The 19,112-nt window shown below is 54.5% G+C and overlaps 1 protein-coding gene across 9 annotated transcripts in view; it reads left to right on the forward strand.

Annotated features, from left to right (window-relative positions):
• Positions 1-19,112, forward strand: part of Kcnt1 (potassium sodium-activated channel subfamily T member 1) — a 55,426-nt gene that overhangs the window by 24,606 nt on the left and 11,708 nt on the right. For 6 of the 9 annotated variants that reach the window (XM_029474314.1, XM_021184601.2, XM_021184594.2 and 3 more), the window contains 19 exons: positions 441-540; positions 2,644-2,700; positions 2,986-3,034; positions 3,824-3,883; positions 4,101-4,175; positions 4,241-4,324; positions 4,883-4,977; positions 6,122-6,302; positions 10,104-10,268; positions 10,541-10,677; positions 12,055-12,118; positions 12,204-12,312; positions 12,724-12,832; positions 13,044-13,193; positions 13,587-13,825; positions 15,207-15,441; positions 17,057-17,162; positions 18,295-18,467; positions 18,979-19,050. In XM_029474314.1, coding sequence (XP_029330174.1) covers positions 441-540; positions 2,644-2,700; positions 2,986-3,034; positions 3,824-3,883; positions 4,101-4,175; positions 4,241-4,324; positions 4,883-4,977; positions 6,122-6,302; positions 10,104-10,268; positions 10,541-10,677; positions 12,055-12,118; positions 12,204-12,312; positions 12,724-12,832; positions 13,044-13,193; positions 13,587-13,825; positions 15,207-15,441; positions 17,057-17,162; positions 18,295-18,467; positions 18,979-19,050 — 2,260 coding nt within the window. The remainder of the gene's footprint in view (positions 1-440; positions 541-2,643; positions 2,701-2,985; positions 3,035-3,823; positions 3,884-4,100; positions 4,176-4,240; positions 4,325-4,882; positions 4,978-6,121; positions 6,303-10,103; positions 10,269-10,540; positions 10,678-12,054; positions 12,119-12,203; positions 12,313-12,723; positions 12,833-13,043; positions 13,194-13,586; positions 13,826-15,206; positions 15,442-17,056; positions 17,163-18,294; positions 18,468-18,978; positions 19,051-19,112) is intronic. The other 3 variants (XM_029474315.1, XM_029474311.1, XM_029474316.1) reach the window with 2 other exon arrangements.

Raw genomic sequence — 19,112 nt, forward strand, 5'->3', positions numbered from 1 at the left:
GGAGCCAGCTGAGTCACCTCCCCTCTGTCACTCCAGCACCCCCTAGCGATCCTCACCTCCGTGCTTCCCCTCCTCCTTCCCAGCTTTAAGCTTGGCCATTCTGGACCCACCTGGGATGCAAGAAGGAAGGGGCTTGGAGGTGAGGCTGTGGCTCCAAGTCCCCTAAATCGAACCCCATGAGTGAAGTGGCCTCGGGAAATCCCCTGTACCCCAGGCCCCTGCACCCCCAAGCCTCTGCACTGTAAGTCTCAGTGCGTTATCAGTGGTCAGGTGGATCTGGCAGGGGAAGGTTGGTACAGATACACCTGTCATCTACATCTGGAATACAAGTGAGAGACAGAGGCCTATGCGGCTGCTTCAGGAGGGAGCTGTTGAGAGCCCCAAGCAGAGGGGCGGACCTGCTCCTTGATGCTCCCGCCCTGTTGTTCCCCTCCTAACAGGCCTGAGGATCCGGCTGTTCAACTTCTCCCTCAAGCTCCTCACCTGCCTGCTGTATATCGTCCGTGTCCTGCTCGACAACCCAGACCAGGGCATCGGATGGTGGGTGACCTGTGGGGCTGGGGTCGGGGTCCCGAGGCTGAGCCTTTCCATTTCGTTCCACTGGCATTACAGGCAACTGTTTGGGGGACATGTGACCAACACCTCACCAGACTCCCAAGAAGTCCTGTCACTAGAGCCTTGTGGATCTTTCCTTCTCCTAGTGTGACGCTGTCCCAAAGTCATGCCTAGGGTCACTTAGTCATACCCAGCATGGTAACTGGGTGGGTGTGAAGATAGGGGCCCCCAGGGTAGATCTGTGCACACAGCCACAGTGTGTTTCCTCGAGGAAGAGGTATATGCTAGCAAGTGTCTGTATAGGCCCCCAGCTGATGAGGCTGGCAGTTCTTCCCCTGAAGTCTTCTTCTCTGTGGTCCTCTCACTGCCCAGCCTTCTGTGAGATGCTATGCTATTATTTCCGAGCCCAGATCCATTCGGGGCTTCATTGTCTTCCCTGAAAGCCGCTGGCCTCTCTGGGCCTGGGGATGCCTTGGCATGCTTCCGGCTCATCCCTGGACTGACCCAGACTGCCCTCGGTGCCAGGATTGTCTTGAATTGTGTCCTTTGAGGCTTGGAAGCTGGGTCCTATATGCTTGTCTCTCCTGCCTCCTACTCTATTCCTTCTATTCTCTCCATTCTGTTCTGAGGTGACACTCCTCCCCAAATTTGAGTTCTGTATCCCTCATCTCCTGGTTTCCTTCATCCCTCTGAGGATGCTTTGTCTGGGCCCTTCCCTTCGCTGGTTACTTCCACTGAGGCCTGGTTTTTGGTTTGTTGTTGTTGTTTTGGGTTTTGTTGTTGTTGTTGTTGTTGTTGTTGTTGTTGTTTTAACTCCAATACCATACCAGCAGGTTTGACAAGTGGGCTCAGATGCTAAAGGACTCCTTAGACAGAGCCTGGAGTTTGAATGCCTGAGCTGCCGAGGTCCTATAAATCTCCAGGCAGGAGGCCAGATTCTGGAACCTGTGTGCAGAGTTTCACTGAATTCCTTTTTTCATTTGTCCACTTTCAGGAAAACTAGGGTTCCCAGGCCAAAAAACCCCTCACATGCTATTGAGAACAAACCTCTCATCACTGTCCGGGTCAGAGGAGGGAAGAGTCTCTATAGATGTTTGAGGAGAAACAGAGGTTATAACTCACTCAGAACACTTTCCTGGGTCTGTTTCACCTTCTCCACGTCCCAAAGGCTCAGGACTTCTGCTTGCACCTCCCTAGAGGATCCAAGTCCTTCACAGTCACCAGCAGGGATAGTGGGGGAGGGGTAGGTGATGGATCCTTAGGTGGCGGGTGGGTGAGTGAGTGACGGATAATGTATAGCTGGATGAGTAGATGGTTGGATGGATAGATGCATGGGTAGTCGGATAGTTAGGAGTCGGGATGCCAAGGAGATATTGGACAAGAGGATGCATTAATAGATGGATATATGAATTACAGATCAGATGGTGGTGGGTAGGTGGATGCATGGACCATAGATGTGGTGAAGGAGGGGTAGGTGAGTATAGATGTTGGAGAAGAGGAGAGAGAGGGTCAGTGGATGGCTCAGAGACTTCTGTGGGTGCTGAGTCTAACAGCCCCAGTAAAGCTTGGGTGAGAAGTAGCTCACTGCAAAAGGAGAGGCTAGGAGCTGCCCCGTTCTGGGTTCTGTGAGCCTGGTGCTGGGTCTGGCCTGGAGCAGATTTGGTCGAGTCTGCTTCTCATCAGCTGGTTCCCAAATGCTCGGATATGCTTATCTTCAAGTGGTTTGGAGGTGAGCATTAATACTTCTCCTTAGGATAGGAGCTAGCTATCCAGGCTTGTTCGGGAAGCTCCTCCAGAGGGCTTGTGCATCCACACTGGGACATCTGTGGTTGTGCGGTGGGTGAGGGGCCTCCTGAACCTGTCATCCTCACTCTCTCCAGAGCAGCATCTTCCTGTAGGGCCCAGAGCTCCAGACTGGTGAGAGAGCTTCCCTACTGCAGGCCAGGGAGGCTCCTTAAATGTTAGAGCACCAGTTTCAGTTGGAGGTGGGCCCTGCGTGAGCAAATGGGGCTTTTTTTCACATACTCTGAGTCCTTGGCGTCAGCCCTGGAAGTCTGTGTCTGGGCCAGTGCTTTTGTCTCTTCACAGCTGGGGCTGCACGAAGTATAACTACACTTTCAATGGCTCATCCTCTGAGTTCCACTGGTGAGTTTGCTCCGGGCTCCCATTTGTCAGGTCACACTGGGCCAGGGTGAGAGTTCAGCTGTCCAGCTCTAGTGGAGGCGATGCCCACTCTGGGACATGCTCAGCAGCACCCTAGCACACTGGCTGAAGCCAGTGCTGCAGACGCTCCCCGCGTGAGGGGAGTGATTACCCTCCACATCTGGCCACTGGGCTCTCACTACCTTGGTGACGCTCTTCTGAAGCCCGACGAGGAAGTGTCCTGGCAGTTGTCATCCTGCCCAGGGCTCACTTCCCTTCTTTTCCTAGGGCTCCCATCCTGTGGGTGGAGAGGAAAATGGCTCTGTGGGTGATCCAGGTGAGTCCCAACTTATCTCTCTTCCTTGTACAGTGAGACTGCTCCTGGAGGCTCAGTAAGAAGAGAGCTTGGTCCCATGTCAAGTGAGCAAGGGACTCAGGCTCACTAAGTAAATGACTTAGGCTCAGTAAGGCCTCACAGCTCTTACTCTGACTTTCCCAGAGACTTTGGAGGGCACACTAGCACCTTCATCTCTTTCTTGGTTGGAACCTGTCCTTCCTGCTGTCTGTCCTTACCTAGCCCTATCTAACCATCTTCCTTTAAAGTAGAGGTGGGGGTCAATAACTCAGGCGAGCTTCTGAGGGGTCTTTCCCCAGCTCTGTCCCAGTCCTGTGTGTCTCCAGCCTGGATGACTCTGCAGGATATCTGTAGTGAGGCTCCATCCCTACCCAGGGTCCAAGGAGTACTGCCAACTAAGCCCCACCCCCTCACAGCCACCTCCACCTCCACCTCCTGAGGTAGCTTTAGTGGTGCTCCTCAGGTTTCCCCACCCCTCCTTGCCTCATCAGTCCTGATGGCCCACAGGGTGCCTCAAAAGGGCAGGGACAGAGTCTGGTCTGCCCTCTAACCTAGCCAGGGCCTAGAGTACTTACTGCAGTTTAGCCTGCAAGCCTTTCTGATCAAGACATCTTACTTCAGCAGCTAGGGTGCAGGCAGGCCTGTACAAACACACACACACACACACACACATGCCTGCCCAGCTTCTTTAGGACTCTGCCTGTTGAGTCCCTCATAGGTGAGGCCCTGTCCCCAGATCTGCTCCAAGTCTCTTTGCTTTTCTTCACTCAGGTCATTGTGGCCACAATAAGCTTCTTAGAGACCATGCTCCTCATTTACCTCAGCTACAAAGTGAGTCCCTCCCTGTGCCCATCCTGCCCTGAGTCCCCACCATGTCCTTTCTGCATAGCCCTTCCTCTATCCCCCAATGAATCCCTAACTCAAAGACTGTCCACTCCCAACCCTTATGTCTCCCTATTTCTAAACTCCCAGCCCCCTTTCCTGACCCTGATTGCCATAGGGCCCTGCCCCTGCCCCTCACTGGCTCTGAAGTCCCTCTGTCCCCCAGGGTAACATCTGGGAGCAGATATTCCATGTATCTTTCGTCTTGGAGATGATCAACACACTGCCCTTCATCATCACGGTGGGTGAGCCCCAGCCCCAAGCTCTGCTACCCAAGCCCCACCTGACCTCTTCCCAACACCACAGGTCTTCTGGCCACCTCTGCGGAACCTGTTCATCCCCGTGTTTCTCAACTGCTGGCTGGCCAAGCATGCGCTGGAGAACATGATCGTAAGTGAGGCCTGGCCCTTGCCAGCTCCCACCTGGTGGCTGGACCAGGCAGTGGCCCAGAGACCGCATGCCACAGTGATGTATTCTAGTCCGGCCTTGAGCTTCCTCTTTCTGTGGAGACAGCTTTTCCAGGCCTGAGAAGCTGGGACAGGGTGTGTGGGTGTGAGCAAGCACAACCAGAGTTGGGCCCCAAAACCGGCATCAGGAGGAGAATTCAGGTTCCGACTATCTCTATGGCTAGCCTCTGCTGGATGTCCAAGGTTACCCATGCTGTAAATGAAAGCCAGGATGACAGCTGTCCCCCTGGTAGCCAGTCACCTGGACTCAGCCCTGCTCCTATTGCACAGTGACAACAGTTCTGAAGAAAAACATTATCTGCCCTCTGGCACTTCTTGACCTCAGCCCAGGGCATGGCTCATCCTGAGAACAAGCTGAGGTCAGAGTGACCAGCACAGGGCAAGGTTGCCTGGAACCCTCCTCTGGGATGGAAGGGTAACTAGACCTCTGCTTGTTATGCATCAGGGTGTCTGTGGGTTCTGATGGCTGCATTCTCTGCAGAATGACTTCCACCGTGCCATCCTACGCACACAGTCAGCCATGTTCAACCAGGTGCTCATCCTGTTCTGCACCCTGCTGTGCCTGGTCTTCACAGGGTGAGTGCCTAGATGTCTCATGGACCTATCAGGTGGCCATGACTAGCACACTCCTCAGACAGACCTCAAGCCTAGAAGCAAGCCAAGGGGAGGTGACAGATGGGACACAAAGCTGACGGGAGAACTTAGCTCCACACTCTTGTGTCCCGAGCTCAGGGATACAATGGCCCAACATCTGAACTTGAAGGTGTCCTGCTCAGCTGGCTGTGTTTGCAACCCCGAAGGAACCTGGCCCAGGGGCTGAGTGGGGTCTCAGGACCCTTTGCTTTGATGTTCAGCTGAGAACAGAGTCTAGAAGCAGCCAGGGTCTTTTGGAGGGTCACTTAGAGTGGGGAGCTTCTGGTCATCTGGGCCAACCTGCCAGCCTCCTGTGCCTGCCTATGGAGTGGCCCTGCTCCCCATCTTTAAGAGGCCCAGTCACCTCCTGCTATCCTTCAGGCAAGAATGAGCTGGCTAGGAATGGCTGCAGGGCCTGGTGGATAGGTTGGCAAGGCTTGTGGCAGCCCTACCCATCACTGCTGCAGCCACACACCTTTGCTACCTAAGGCTCCCCCTTCACCAATGCAGCCCCATTGCCTTACTGCCTCCTGATTAGGACGAGCAGCTTTTCCAAGCTCAGACTTAAACTCAGTGCCAAAGGGCCAAGGTCCTCCTGTGGGTGATGGGCATCCAGACCAGTCACCTGTATCCTATGGTCAGGGAGGCATCACTTAGGTCCTAGGGGACAGGGTTCTCAGGACTGGTAGAGCCTATCACTCTGGGAGGTGACATGTCCTGAGGTGGGCATGTCCTGTTTCCCTGGCCACAGCAGCCAACTCAGGCAGCCCCATTCCACACTGCAGCCCTATCTCTTTCCATTCACTTCCTCCCATCCATGGCTGCAGCCCCTGCCCCACTGCTGCAGCTCCTCCCCCACTGCTGCAGCCCCTGCCCCACTGCTGCGGCCCTTCCCCCACTGCTGCAGCCTCTCCCCCACTGCTGCAGCCTCTCCCCCACTGCTGCAGCCTTCCCCACTACTGCTGACCCTGCCCCCACTGCTACAGCCCCTGCCCCATTGCTGCAGCCCCTGCCCCACTGCTGCAGCCTCTCCCCCACTGCTGCAGCCCCTGCCCCACTGCTGCAGCCCTGATCTTCCTGTTTCTAGGACCTGTGGGATCCAGCACCTGGAGCGAGCAGGTGGCAACTTGAACCTGCTGACCTCCTTCTACTTCTGCATCGTGACTTTCTCAACTGTGGGCTTCGGTGATGTGACACCCAAGATCTGGCCATCCCAGCTCCTGGTGGTCATCCTGATCTGTGTCACCCTTGTGGTGCTCCCACTGCAAGTAAGTCCTCGTGCTCAGCACAGGGACATCAGAAGGCACTCCCTGAAGAGTGACAAAGGACAGGAGGGATCCATGGTGGTTGTGAGCACTTGTTGGAAGGCCATTCCCAGGAGAGCACTGAGGCCAGAGAAGGTGCTCCCTGGTCTGCGGCGGGTCATAGGTTCTCCCTAGACCCTAGTAAACAGTGAGGTGGTGTTCTGCACAAGAGCAACCATGGGGCACAGGCTTTTCTTTCCAGAGGGTCTTAGGTACGAGTGATCCCTTTACCTATGCAGACAGACTGTGGGGCTGAAATTTACCCTTTCCCAGCCACAGCTTTAGGGATGACTCTGAGCTCTGCCCTTGGGCTAGTCCCATCTCTCAGTGGAGCACTGACCCCAAGCCCAGTAGGCAGCTCCCTACTTCTTCCAGAAAGAGCAGCCTGCCTCTCCACTGCCCCTGTCCAGAGTACGCTGCACTGAGAGCCCGAAGTGTGCTAGTTCCATCCCTTTCCCACCACCACCACCACGGTCCTTCCAGGCATTTCTCCCACCTGCTATCTTCTCTGTGTCTAGAAGCCAGTCCTAGAGCATTCTGCTCACAGCTGCTGCTCTGTGATCTTGTTCCTAGCCTTGGTCAAGGGCCCTGCTCTTCTCCAGCTGAGGTTTTAATGAGGTCTAATGCACCAAACTTCCCCTTAACATTTTACTCTTACCTAAAACAACCATTCCCTCCCTCAGTCACAAGTCTGTTTTCTTGCAAAAGTTTAGGGTTAGCTTCTCACATAGAGGGCCAAGCCCGCCCAGAATGGAGCGTGTATGATAAGATGGAATGGGCCTGACTTGGCCCATGCACATCTCTTCATTCCACTCCTGAGGCTCTGCACACGATGCTCTGGAAGGTGTCTCTAACTCTCCTGTTCAGAGGCTTCCTAGATCCTTGCTATTCTGTGTAATTCACAGGCCAGGCCTCTGGTAGTATCCACCTGTAATCTCAGCCTTCGGGGGTTCAAGACCAACTCCCCATATGAGGATTCCTATGAAAATCATATTGACACGTGTGCCAAGGAACAGGTTGTGGCTTACTAGCCTTTAGCATTTCCTAGCAAGTCTCTGACATTCCTGGGGCTTTGCAAAGTTCTGGAGCTTGCTTATAAACCATGCTGGCCTCAAACTCACAGAAATCCTCCTGCCTCTGTGTCAGGAGTGCTCAGATTAAAGGTGTGTGCCACCACTCTTAGCTCAAAAACCTTCACAAGTGTTGGTTTATCCAGGGTCAAAGCTCTTGTTATGTTTCCTCAGGCCGCGTTGTCTTTTTGTCCTGGGTTGAAACTGCATTTCTTCTTCTGAGCTCTGTCAGTGCTGGTGTGTGCAGTATGTATCTAGCAAGCTGTACCAAACACTGGTCAGCTTTCATGGGCTGCCCCTGAAGAACGACAGTCTCTCACTCCCTCTTCAGTCTAACCATGAGCCTCTGAGCTGTCACTCTGACCTCCCTGTGACAACCTGTTGGGTTTGGGTAGATGCCTGCCTCTGCTTAAACACCTTCTCCCCAGTTTGGTGGAACCAGAATTTTTTTAATTAAATACTTTTTGTCAGTCCAATGGAGTGATAATAGAGGGTTTTTACAGATTTAAAAATGAATGCAGTTGCCTATCTAATATTACCCATCCTTGAATTCCTGAGAGAAACACGACGTAAGACTTTTGACAGCATTATGCTGGAGTCTGCTGAGATTTGCTGGATTCCCTTCGTTAAGCTTGTGTCTGAGTGGGGCCTGTGTTTTCCTTTATCTGTCATCACATCTAAGATGGGTCTGCTTTGGTCAGAGTCGCTATGGCTGGAGTGTGCAGGTGTCTCCTGAGACTGCTGGAAGCTGGCCACACACCTGGACTTAGAAGCAGACTCCGCAGTTATGGAGACCTCAGGCCTGTGGCATGGTTCACAGAGAGCTCTGAAGGCATCAAGTTGGCCATGATGCAGCTTTCGGCCCTCAGCCTCTCTTGGCTTACAGACAAAATTCCAAACTCTGGGCCCTGCGCATGGCCTTCCTCTGTGGCTCACCATCGCTTCCTTCTGCCTGCTTCTCCTTTCTCCTAGCTGCACTTGGTACCCATGTCAGCTTATCCTGGTGGGCTTTGATGGTACAGTGACAGCCCAGATTCATCAGCCACAGCTCCTGGTGGTCATCCTGACCTAGCATCAAATTGTGTTCTTGACATAAAGTCCACATCATGATCTCTGCAAAGGCCCCATTGATTTTTCCAGATAACGTCGCTTTCCTAGGTTCTAGGAAGTCATCTCTTTTGGTAGCCCCCACTTACGCACTATAGGTCCCGTTCTCACTGCAAAGCCATCTGAAGCTTGTCCTGGCCTCTCATCTCACAGCCCCACCAGCTTGTTCACGATATCCTGGCTCAGAAGGAGCTGAGACAGTGCCAGGGACAATCCATCCATACAAGTCTCAGCCTTCATTGTCTATCAGGACTCTCTTTGGATTCCCCAGTCTCTTCCCCAAGTGAGGATGAGCCCTGTCCCAGTAGCCCCAGAGCCTTCTTGGAGGCTCTGAGATGGGGCCCTGATGCTGAGGGTCACTCTCCTCCACAGAGGTCGCATGTTTAAGATTCAGTATCCAAACATGTAGGCAATGGCTACTCTGGAGGCCAGGTCAGAATGAAGTTCTGGTTGGGCTAGGACTTTGGGGGGGGGGTGGAACTGGGGGTGCTCAAGACCCATTGTCTGATAGTTGGTATCATGGTTGTGGCAGCCTCCTGACCATATGCCCAACCGTATGCCCTGCTCCATATGATCTTGTGGCCCTTGTTCCACCTACAAGCACCCCATGGATATTGGATTTAGAAGTCACCATAATCTAAGATGACCTCAGGTCAACAAATTACAAACACACACACACACACACACACACACTTTTTTCCAGATCAGCTCCCATCTGGAGATTCTGAACAGACAGTGAGTCTGCTTTAGGACTCAATGTCAGTCCTTCTGTTACCCCCTTCACCACAGCTGCAAACACCCCTACACTTCATGTGAGAAGAGTGAGGCCTGGGAGAGGCTAGAAACAAGCCCCAGGGATTCAGCAGCCCACTGCAGCAGGCCCCGGGTTCCCCAACACGCCCTGGCTACAAGTCTCCTTGTGAGGACCCATAGGAGTCCTTGATGACCCTTGATGGTCACATCACCTGTGGAGTGGACACAGCCATCAGGCCCACTGCCACATTCCTAGAAGTAGGCTAGAGATGTGGGGTCTTGATGCTCAAAAGTGGAACAGACAGTGGACACCTGACCTTAGATCTACATGTAATGTGAAGCCTTGGGCAGAGCCAGGACTGAGCAGCTCACACGGGCCAGGCAGATGTGAATCTGGTAGACCTCACAACTCTTCCCATCCAGCATGAGGAAACCCCACTGGAGGCCTGAACACTGATCTTGTCACTGTTGATAGAGAGGCATCCAATGTGGATTTCCTAATACTGTCAGGAAAGCCAACAGGGAGAGCCAAGATTCTCGTGTCTGTCCAGGAGTCTAGAGCACAGGCTCTGGCAGGCTCTGGCATCCGCTGCTGGTCATGTAGCTTCTGAGACCACAAGCTGGACTTCCCATAACTGTGCCACACAGCACAGCTTCTGACCCCACCTTCTACATGTCAGATCCAGGCCCAGCTCATCCTGCTGCATCCTGCCAGCCAAGCAGGCCTGCTTTTACTGTCCTCAGCACCTGGCATCTCCATGTAGCTGCTGCCCCACAGCCTGCCCTGCCCTCTGCTCCCCACCAGAGGCCTGTGCTCATTGCTCCCTCTCCACAGTTTGAAGAGCTTGTCTACCTCTGGATGGAGCGTCAGAAGTCAGGGGGTAACTATAGCCGCCACCGAGCACGGACGGAGAAGCACGTAGTCCTGTGTGTGAGCTCCCTCAAGATTGACCTCCTCATGGATTTCCTGAATGAGTTCTATGCCCATCCCCGGCTCCAGGTAAGGCTGGGGGCACCCCCTGGGGGCCTCAGATTTCTTCTAGGCTCCCAGAACAGTTGCCGCCCCTCAACCCCCAACTCCCACTCCAGCGCAGAAATGCCATATGCTTGAGCTAGGCTCCTGAGTGCTCTAGAGCCTGGTTATCATGTCCTGGGGGTGGGAGGAGCATCTGTGGTGGTCCAATAAGGCCCTGGGATGACATCACCCAGGAAACAGTCTGGGGATGGGACAGGAGCCTGCTCAGAGACACTGACATTCAGCCTTGCCAGCAGGACCACTACGTGGTCATCCTGTGTCCCTCTGAAATGGACGTCCAGGTGCGCAGGGTGCTGCAGATTCCCCTGTGGTCCCAGCGGGTCATCTACCTCCAGGGCTCTGCCCTCAAGGACCAGGACCTCATGCGAGCCAAGTGAGTGCTGATCAGGGCAACACAGCAGACCTAAGCCTGAGGCCACCAGCCATCCTCAGGCAGAGGGAAGGAGGGTCATGACAGTCTTAACTGCCTGAGGCAGGCAGGGGTCCCATGTGGAGGCAGGGCCAGAGTGGGTGAGTGGGACCTATCCTCATGTGCTAGTCACTGCTGGACAGCCTGACGAACACTCCTGGCCGAGCTGTGGTCTCTGCTGTGGACCTTGCCTGTGGGCAAAATTTTCTCTCTCCTGCTCTGAGTCTGGGGATTTTCTCTGTCAGATTTTTAGGGAGCTTAAAATAGACCAGGGGTGGAAAAAACCTGCTGCCAAGAGTCAGAGACAAAGACACCAGCCTGAGGGTGGCTCTTGATTTAAAGACAGAGTTGACAGAGTGACTTGAGGTGACAAGAGTGTGCTGTTAACATGCAACTAGAATGTGCTATCGCACCATCTGGGACTCTCCCCCCAAAGCCTCTGTGCCACGTTTTCATTCTAGAAGGTTCCTGTACCCTTTGTTGTGTGGTACAGGTGATATGGGGCCCAGGTCCTTCATCCCCAGAACCCTGAGCTGGGGCGTTCACGGATGCAGCCTCCTTTGGGATCCTGCTCAGTTCCCATGAGACTATCTGCCTGTGTCCAACTCTGGGCTGGTTGGCTGGAGAATAGTGCCAGCTAGGCAGGAGGCACCCATGGCTTTTGTGGAGCCGGAGGTGGTGTGAGGCTTCACTGTCCTGCTTGTGAGGTTAGGGTTTCTCAGACTGATCCTTAGCAGTCAGACTCCTGGGAACCTGGAAATGGCCACCCAGGTCCAGGCTGCTGAGTTGTCAGTCAGACAGAGGAAAGGACACTCAGGGTTAATGGGAGCCTAGGACATGGGCAGTGCCCTATGTAAGGTCAGCTGCCCTAGGGCCTAGGTAATTCCCATCAGTAACACAAGTGGACCCATTCTTTCCGACTCTAAGCCTCTGACAGCTGTAGGCAGAGACCAGAGTGCAGATGGATGTGGCAGAGTGGCTCAGAGACCCCTCTCAGGTACCAGGAGGCCACAGCTTGGAAACCCTGAGTGGTTCCCACTGGCCAGTTGGTGTCTCTAAGATAGGCTTGGCTTGTGAGCATTGCTCAGCCTCTGAGCTTGGACTCTGAAATGGGTGTCCTGGCATCCTGACCTGCTCAGAATATGCTGGAAGAATCTGGGGAGGTTGGAAGGCCTGGGATGCACTAAGGACTTGACACTAGGATGTGCTGGACTGGGCCTGGCTGTCTTGGCAAGGCCCCTGCTTGGCCATCCTTCCTCACCCTTTGCGTGCCCAGCCTCTCCTGACCTCCCGGGGAGGCCTCTGGGTCCTTAGTCACACTCAGCAGCTGCTGCTCTGCAGGATGGACAACGGAGAGGCCTGCTTTATCCTCAGCAGCAGGAATGAGGTGGACCGCACAGCTGCGGTGAGTTCAGGCAGACTCCCCCAACCTGTGCTGCCTGCCTACTCTTAGCCGTAGGCCCTCTAACACCAACCACACCTCCCCCCAGGATCACCAGACCATCCTTCGAGCCTGGGCTGTGAAGGACTTTGCCCCCAACTGTCCCCTCTATGTCCAGATTCTCAAGCCCGAAAACAAGTTTCACGTCAAATTTGCTGGTGTGTTGGGGCCCTGTGGCATCATGGGTATGCAGGCTGTAAGGGTAGGAGCAGAGTCACCCTCTCCTAGGCTCAAGGAAGGCTCTCCTTTGGGACAACCTTCCCTCTAGCTCTCTGCATCAGAAAGTAAGGAGCAGCCTTGGCAAATGATCTGTCGTCCACTGGGGCCAGAGGTGGTGAGGGAAGTGGGGACACTGAGCAGAGCCTCAACAGACAGGGGCCATGATGGGCACCCGGGGACAGCCCGTCTGGGTAGAGCTGGGGTGATCCCAGACATTCCGGTACTCCTCTGGGTCTCACTGAGGTGCTGAGCTAATGCTGAGCAGGAATGGTTCGACATGTTCAGAAAGACATGGGTGCTGTGGGGAGGGGACCACAGGCAGCAGGGATCTGACCCTGCAGTTCCCACAGACCACGTGGTATGCGAAGAAGAGTGCAAGTACGCCATGCTGGCCCTGAACTGCATCTGCCCGGCCACCTCCACTCTCATCACCCTGCTGGTGCACACATCCCGTGGCCAGTGAGTGCCCTGTGCCAGACCGACTACCACGCCCTGGTCATCCCGATCAACCCCACAAGGCAGGGCGGGCTCCCTGGAGGTGGAGGGCATGTCGTGGGCAGAGGTCTGGCACAGAAAGGGGTCTAGGGAGATGCAGGGTGCATTTAACCAATTGGGTAAGAGGGGCAGGCCTGGCTGAGGGGGGCAGCCCCTTACCTTGGTCCTCTGGCAGGGAAGGACAGGAATCTCCCGAGCAGTGGCAGCGCACGTACGGGCGGTGCTCGGGCAACGAGGTGTACCACATTCGCATGGGTGACAGTAAATTCTTCCGGGAGTATGAGGGCAAGAGCTTCACCTATGCAGCCTTCCACGCGCACAAGAAGTACGTGGGACTCGGGGTGGCCTAGAGGGTTGGAGCCCGCTGTTCCCACCACCACTGGGCGACTCGTCCTCCACCCAGGGCCAGGTCATTATGAGAGGGGGCCCTGGGCAGGAGATCACAGAGTCTCAGCTAAGGGCAGGGTAACCCGGCTCTGCGCACCTTGTGAGGTGGTCAGGACATCCCAGGACAAGGTTCATGTAAGAACCTGCCGCAAAGCCTCTCCTCTCTGAAGCTCCTAAGGCTGACCTGGGATCCCCAAGTCCCTAACGCCCGAGCGGAGGGCTTGTCCAAGAAGTCCAGGCGTGGTCCCTGAGAGGAGACTGAGTAGCTCAGGACAATGTGAGCCACAGGCTGCCAGGAGTGGCGCTGAAGCTCCAGGCCATGTCTGCTCAGGTATGGGGTGTGCCTCATCGGGCTGAAGCGTGAGGAGAACAAGAGTATCCTGCTGAACCCAGGACCACGGCACATCCTGGCTGCCTCCGACACCTGCTTCTATATCAATATTACCAAGGAGGAGAACTCAGCTTTCATCTTCAAACAGGAGGAGAAGCAGAAGAGGCGAGGCCTTACAGGGCAGGGACTATATGAAGGGCCCTCCCGGCTCCCAGTGCATAGCATCATCGCCTCTATGGGTGAGCTGGTGAAGCATGCAGGTGGAAGATGGGTGGCTTCCAAGGGTGCGCTCCACACCCCACCTGCCACGGGGCAGGAGACTCCTGAAACCCAGCTCTTTCCGGACAGTGTGAGCTTCTCCTGGCCCAGGGTTTTGCATCTGTCCAATTGTGGTACCCCACCTATCAGAGTTTGGGTGAGCATCAGTTACCTGGGTAACTGAGAGCCTGTGGGGGTACTGTGGTAGATGAAGGACTAACCAGAGAGCCCTGGGGTCTCAGCCAGGCATCCCTGAACTAGATGAAGGCCCTGGGGTTTATTGAGTTAGCAATGGTTTATCTTCATGGCTCTTCCCTGGAACTGCTGTCTTCCCGCACTGGTTCAAGAGACTTCCTGAGCAGGGTTGGGCCAATACTCAGAAGGCACCTGTGGCGTGTGCCATCCTCTGCCAGTCTTCCAAGAGGTGATGGGGAACAGGAAAGAGTCATTTAGCCTCTCAGGCCCCAGACACACAGGCTAACCAGGTCTATGGCCTTCTCTCATTTGTGCTAAGACCCATAAGGCAAGTTGACACTAATAAGCACTTACTGTATGCCCAGCATAAGTGGTCTCTAGAGACCAAGTGCTTTGACTCTGGTACACATTTTTTTAAAGATTTATTTATTTATTTAATGTATATGAGTACACTGTAGCTGTCTGCAGACATACCAGAAGAGAGCATTACAGATGGTTCTGAGCCACCATGTGGTTGCTGGGAATTGAACTCAGGACCTCTGGAAGAGCAGTCTGTGCTCTTAACCCCTGAGCCACCTCTCCAGCCCTCTGGTACACATTCTCAATGGCATGTGACAGCAGCCGTCAGACTGAAGTTGCTGCCCTTGCAGTGACAGCTTTCTCTGGTGGTCAGGCTTGAGGAAGAGCTTGGGGTTGGGGTTGATGCTGCCCAACCCAGCCTCTAACCATCGCTCACCCCCATGCCTTCTAGGGAGACAAGAGTAACTTAGGAAGCCCACCCACCCCACCCCTTGGGTCTGGCCCACAGAGGCTATGAGTTACATCCTTGAGCCAACCACCAACCCCAACCTGGCAGCCCTGGGCTGAAATGGGAACAACAGAGGCCAGGAGGTCAAAGTGGCCTTGCTGCTCCAGGGTTACTGTGTGGCCACCCTCCCTAGCTCCCTCCTTAGAGCAGAGCAACCAGTTTCCTATGAGCCCAAAGGGCCCCCCACCTCAGGTCAGCATCAGTCACAGCAACGAGTTCGGGGCCTACTCAACATCACCACCACTCAGGGGCCTCCTTGTCCTGAAGAGGAAACAGAGGCTCAGGAATGTGCTGAAATTCCTAGGGCCTAGAGAGTGGGGTGGGAAGGGCTACTGGTCAGGTTCAACCCCTCTGTCCAGGGACAGTGGCCATGGACCTGCAGAACACAGATTGCCGGCCCTCCCAGGGTGGCAGTGGCGGGGATGGCAACAAGCTGACTCTGCCCACCGAGAATGGCTCTGGTAGTCGACGCCCCAGCATCGCACCCGTTCTGGAGCTGGCAGACAGCTCAGCCCTGTTGCCCTGCGACCTGCTGAGTGACCAGTCAGAGGACGAGGTGACGCCCTCGGACGACGAGGGGCTCTCTGTGGTTGAGTGAGTGCTGAGTGGAGCTTCCTCAGTGGGGGGGGAGAGGTCCCCAGTGTGGGCATGCTCCATCTATGGCAATCTCTGCTTCGCAAGTGGTGTCTCTGGGGTGGGGCCCGGGCACACGGGAAAACAGAGCAGGGTCCTCACCCCAAGCCCAGTCCTGGAAGGCACTTGAGAGCATTCTGACAGGGGTGTGCTATGCTGGAGTCATAGATAACGGGGTTCACAGACTCCACACAGTGGCATGCAACCCCATACCTGCTCAGCTACTGACCTATCTGCCCTCAGTTACTCCACAAGTCAAGATGGTGTAGAGCCAGGCACTGAGCGGCAGACATTCCTGAGCTCTTTCCAGCTGGTCAGCTCCTCTTGGGACTGTGTGTGTGGCCCACCTCATTTCAGGTGGATATTCATGGGCCAGGATCTGTAGAGGTCACCAGCAGATGACTTGGCAAGACTTTGTCCAGAACCAGAGACTACAAGCTTACCCCAAGTTAGCCATCCTGGCTGGGGGTTGGGGGTATGAGGCCAAATGTCCCTGTTTGAGACCAAGAGGGATTTCAGTAAGTCCTCAACAGTGTAGCTACCTTGACCTCAGTCAGGGCATCCTCCTGTTGCAATCTTCTCTAAGGTTGAGGGGTCATTTGTAGGGGTCCCAGATCCTGCAGGCAGAAATATGTGGGTCCCTGTGGCTGTGTCCCTTAGGGCATGAGGAAACAGAGCTAGAAGGTTGTGACCAGGGCTCAATGTTAAAGCATGGCATGGTGTGTAGTAGTGGGTACTGTAGGGTGGGGAGGAGGAGAAGCAGCCTTCTGAGAGGCTAGCCCACTGGAAGCACAGCCTTCTGTGAGGCTAGCCCACTGGAAGCACAGGCCTGAGTAGCTGTCTGTTACCTGGGGTGCCATGGGCATCACTAAGGGGACTAATGATTACAGCTCTGGTGTTCTCCTCAGTTTCCAGGCTTGAGAGAGAGAGAGAGAGAGAGAGAGAGAGAGAGAGAGAGAGAGAGAAAGGGGAGGGAGGGAGAGAGATTATATAGGTGTGTAGATGTGTAGATGTGTAGAGGTGGGTATTGCTTGTGTGCTTGTGTATGCCTGTGTTTGTGTGCTCATACATATGTGCAAGCATGTTGTGTGTTCATGCGTGCATGTGTGCACACATGTCTGTTCCTGCCTTTTCTGCCATATGTATATGTGTAAGTGTTTGCACTGAGTATATTTTGTGTGGAATTTTTCTCAAGGGATGCAAGGCTCCCTTCCTGTCCCCATCCGAATAGCAGAGGGCTGACTATTAGGAGACTTCCTGGTGGGCAGCGACACTGGGAGCCCAGCTTGGGTCCTACAGAGGGAGCAGCAACAAGTAGCCCCTCTGCACCCTATGTCTGCCTGAGCCATTCTGGGGCCTGGGTGAGGGCCAATGTACCTGTCCCAGTCCTGGCCTAGGAAGCAGGGACAGGATTCCAAGGTGTTATCTCATGTGGCTCTCCCAGGCAGATATGCGAATCAGGAGTTGGGGGACAGTAAGCCATCTCTGCTAGTACCAGTTGACTCTGTGATACTCCAGGTAAAGGGCAGCTTTGAAGCGGCCAGGCTGCCATGCTGTGGTCTCTGTCTTCATCCAGGTACGTGAAGGGCTATCCCCCCAACTCACCCTACATTGGCAGCTCCCCGACTTTATGCCACCTTCTGCCTGTGAAAGCCCCCTTCTGCTGCCTGCGGTTGGACAAGGTAAGGCCATTCAGCTATGGCCATCTGACATCCCACTTTGGTGGCATTGTATTATGGTTGTGCTACAAAATGGAGCAGGAGTAGACCCCTCTCTGCCTTACCCTGCCTGCCTGCTCTCTGCCTCCCTGCTCTGACCTCACAGCAGCCTTTTCTAAACAGGCTGAAAGCAGATTAGGACCATTGTGTCCCTCATCCAAACACCTGTGTGCTTCCAGATGGTGAGGGCCATCTTCTCTTCATATAACCCCCACTGCTAGAGTCAAGCAGAGAAAGAGTCTCCCAAGGCTCCAGGGTCCTTGTCGTTCTGTAAGAAAGCACATGCCTGTCACTCCCCACTTCTGCCTTCCTCAGGATCCCTTGTTGACCTTGGAAGACCTTGGAGTCTATGGGACAGGACTCAATCCATGATAGAATCCAGCTCATGCATCTGGGCTGAGCACACTGGAACAGGGTGGGGCTCAGCTGGCCACATCTCTAGCCATGCTGCCCCCTGTGAAAGTGACTGTTTGTTTATGGTTCAGTGACTACAGACATAAGGGCAGGATAGCTTCTGAGCTGCTCGACTCTAAATCACTGTCTTAGTTCTAGGCCCCTCCAGTAGTTCTTAGTGTGTAACCAAGAGGAAAGTGTCTGTTGCATTCACATAGTGGAGGCACATGGCCTCTTACTTGCTTTGGGCCTATACTCTGTTTCATGTTGCTTGGGGATCTGAACCCTTTGATGCCTGCCAGCCTGTCTCACCTCCTCCCTGTACAATGCTGAGCTGTAGACTGAGATCAGGCACCTCCAACTGAGGTCTGACTCCATTCGAGAAAAGGGGCTTTAGGAATCATCTGCTGCCTGTGGCCTTGAATCTGGCTAGGAAATGCATGTGCATTAATACATGCATACACACCTGTGCACACATGACTTGGACCTCTAGATTTCTGTAGCTAAATGCTGCATTGGCTTGCTTCCATCAAGTTTTGTGGGTTACTGACTTTAGTGGCTGCCAGCAGGTTGAGCCCTGGTGGCTGGTGGCCCCATGTCTCCCCAGGGCTCCCATGTGCTGCATGTGTCCTTGCTGTTGTTGGCCCACTGGCTTCTCCAATAGCCAGGGTGGTGCCCAGCCTGGGTTCCCCTACATCCCTAGGGCTGCAAACACAACAGCTACGAGGATGCCAAGGCCTATGGGTTCAAGAACAAGCTGATTATTGTCTCTGCTGAGACAGCAGGCAACGGGCTCTACAACTTCATTGTGCCTCTGCGCGCCTACTACCGGTCCCGCCGGGAGCTCAACCCTATCGTGTTGCTGCTTGACAACAAGTGAGGCGGAGTACAGTCCTCATGATGCCTTGCCTCTGTGTGTGTGTATGTGTGTGTGTGTGTGTGTGAGTGTGTATGAGTGTGTGTGTGTGTGTGTGAGTGTGTGTGTGAGTGTGTGTGTGTGTGAGTGTGTGTGTGTGTGTGTGTGTCCTGTTGTCTTCTGCGGCCATGCCTTCCTTCCTTTGCTGACCATGGTAGCCTCCTCCTCTAGTTTCTCCTATAACCTCTTTACCTTGTGGCTTCACAACTGAGAGTCCCAGGTGGCAGGACCACAAGGATCCCCTGGATCACAGCCCCTTTCATCCAAGACCCCAGAAGCCTGGCAGCCAGACCCCAAGGTCCAATCTTGGCTATCTAGCCTCAATAAGCCCAAGGCCTAGGTTTCCTGAGCTGAATAGTGGCATATCCTTTGACCTTAACCCCCTTCAGTCCCATGTTTTGGGGGCCCCAACAGTGTGGGGAGGATAAACCATAGAGCAGATGGCACCTCCAGGCCCTTCTGTCCCTACAGGCCTGACCACCACTTCCTGGAGGCCATCTGTTGCTTCCCTATGGTCTACTACATGGAGGGATCCGTGGACAAGTAAGCTGAGAACAGCATGGCCAGGGTGCCTGCATGGCCAGGGTGCCTGCATGGCCAGGGTG

Source organism: Mus caroli, chromosome 2 (assembly GCF_900094665.2).
Source record: "Mus caroli chromosome 2, CAROLI_EIJ_v1.1, whole genome shotgun sequence".
NCBI lineage: Eukaryota > Metazoa > Chordata > Mammalia > Rodentia > Muridae > Mus > Mus caroli.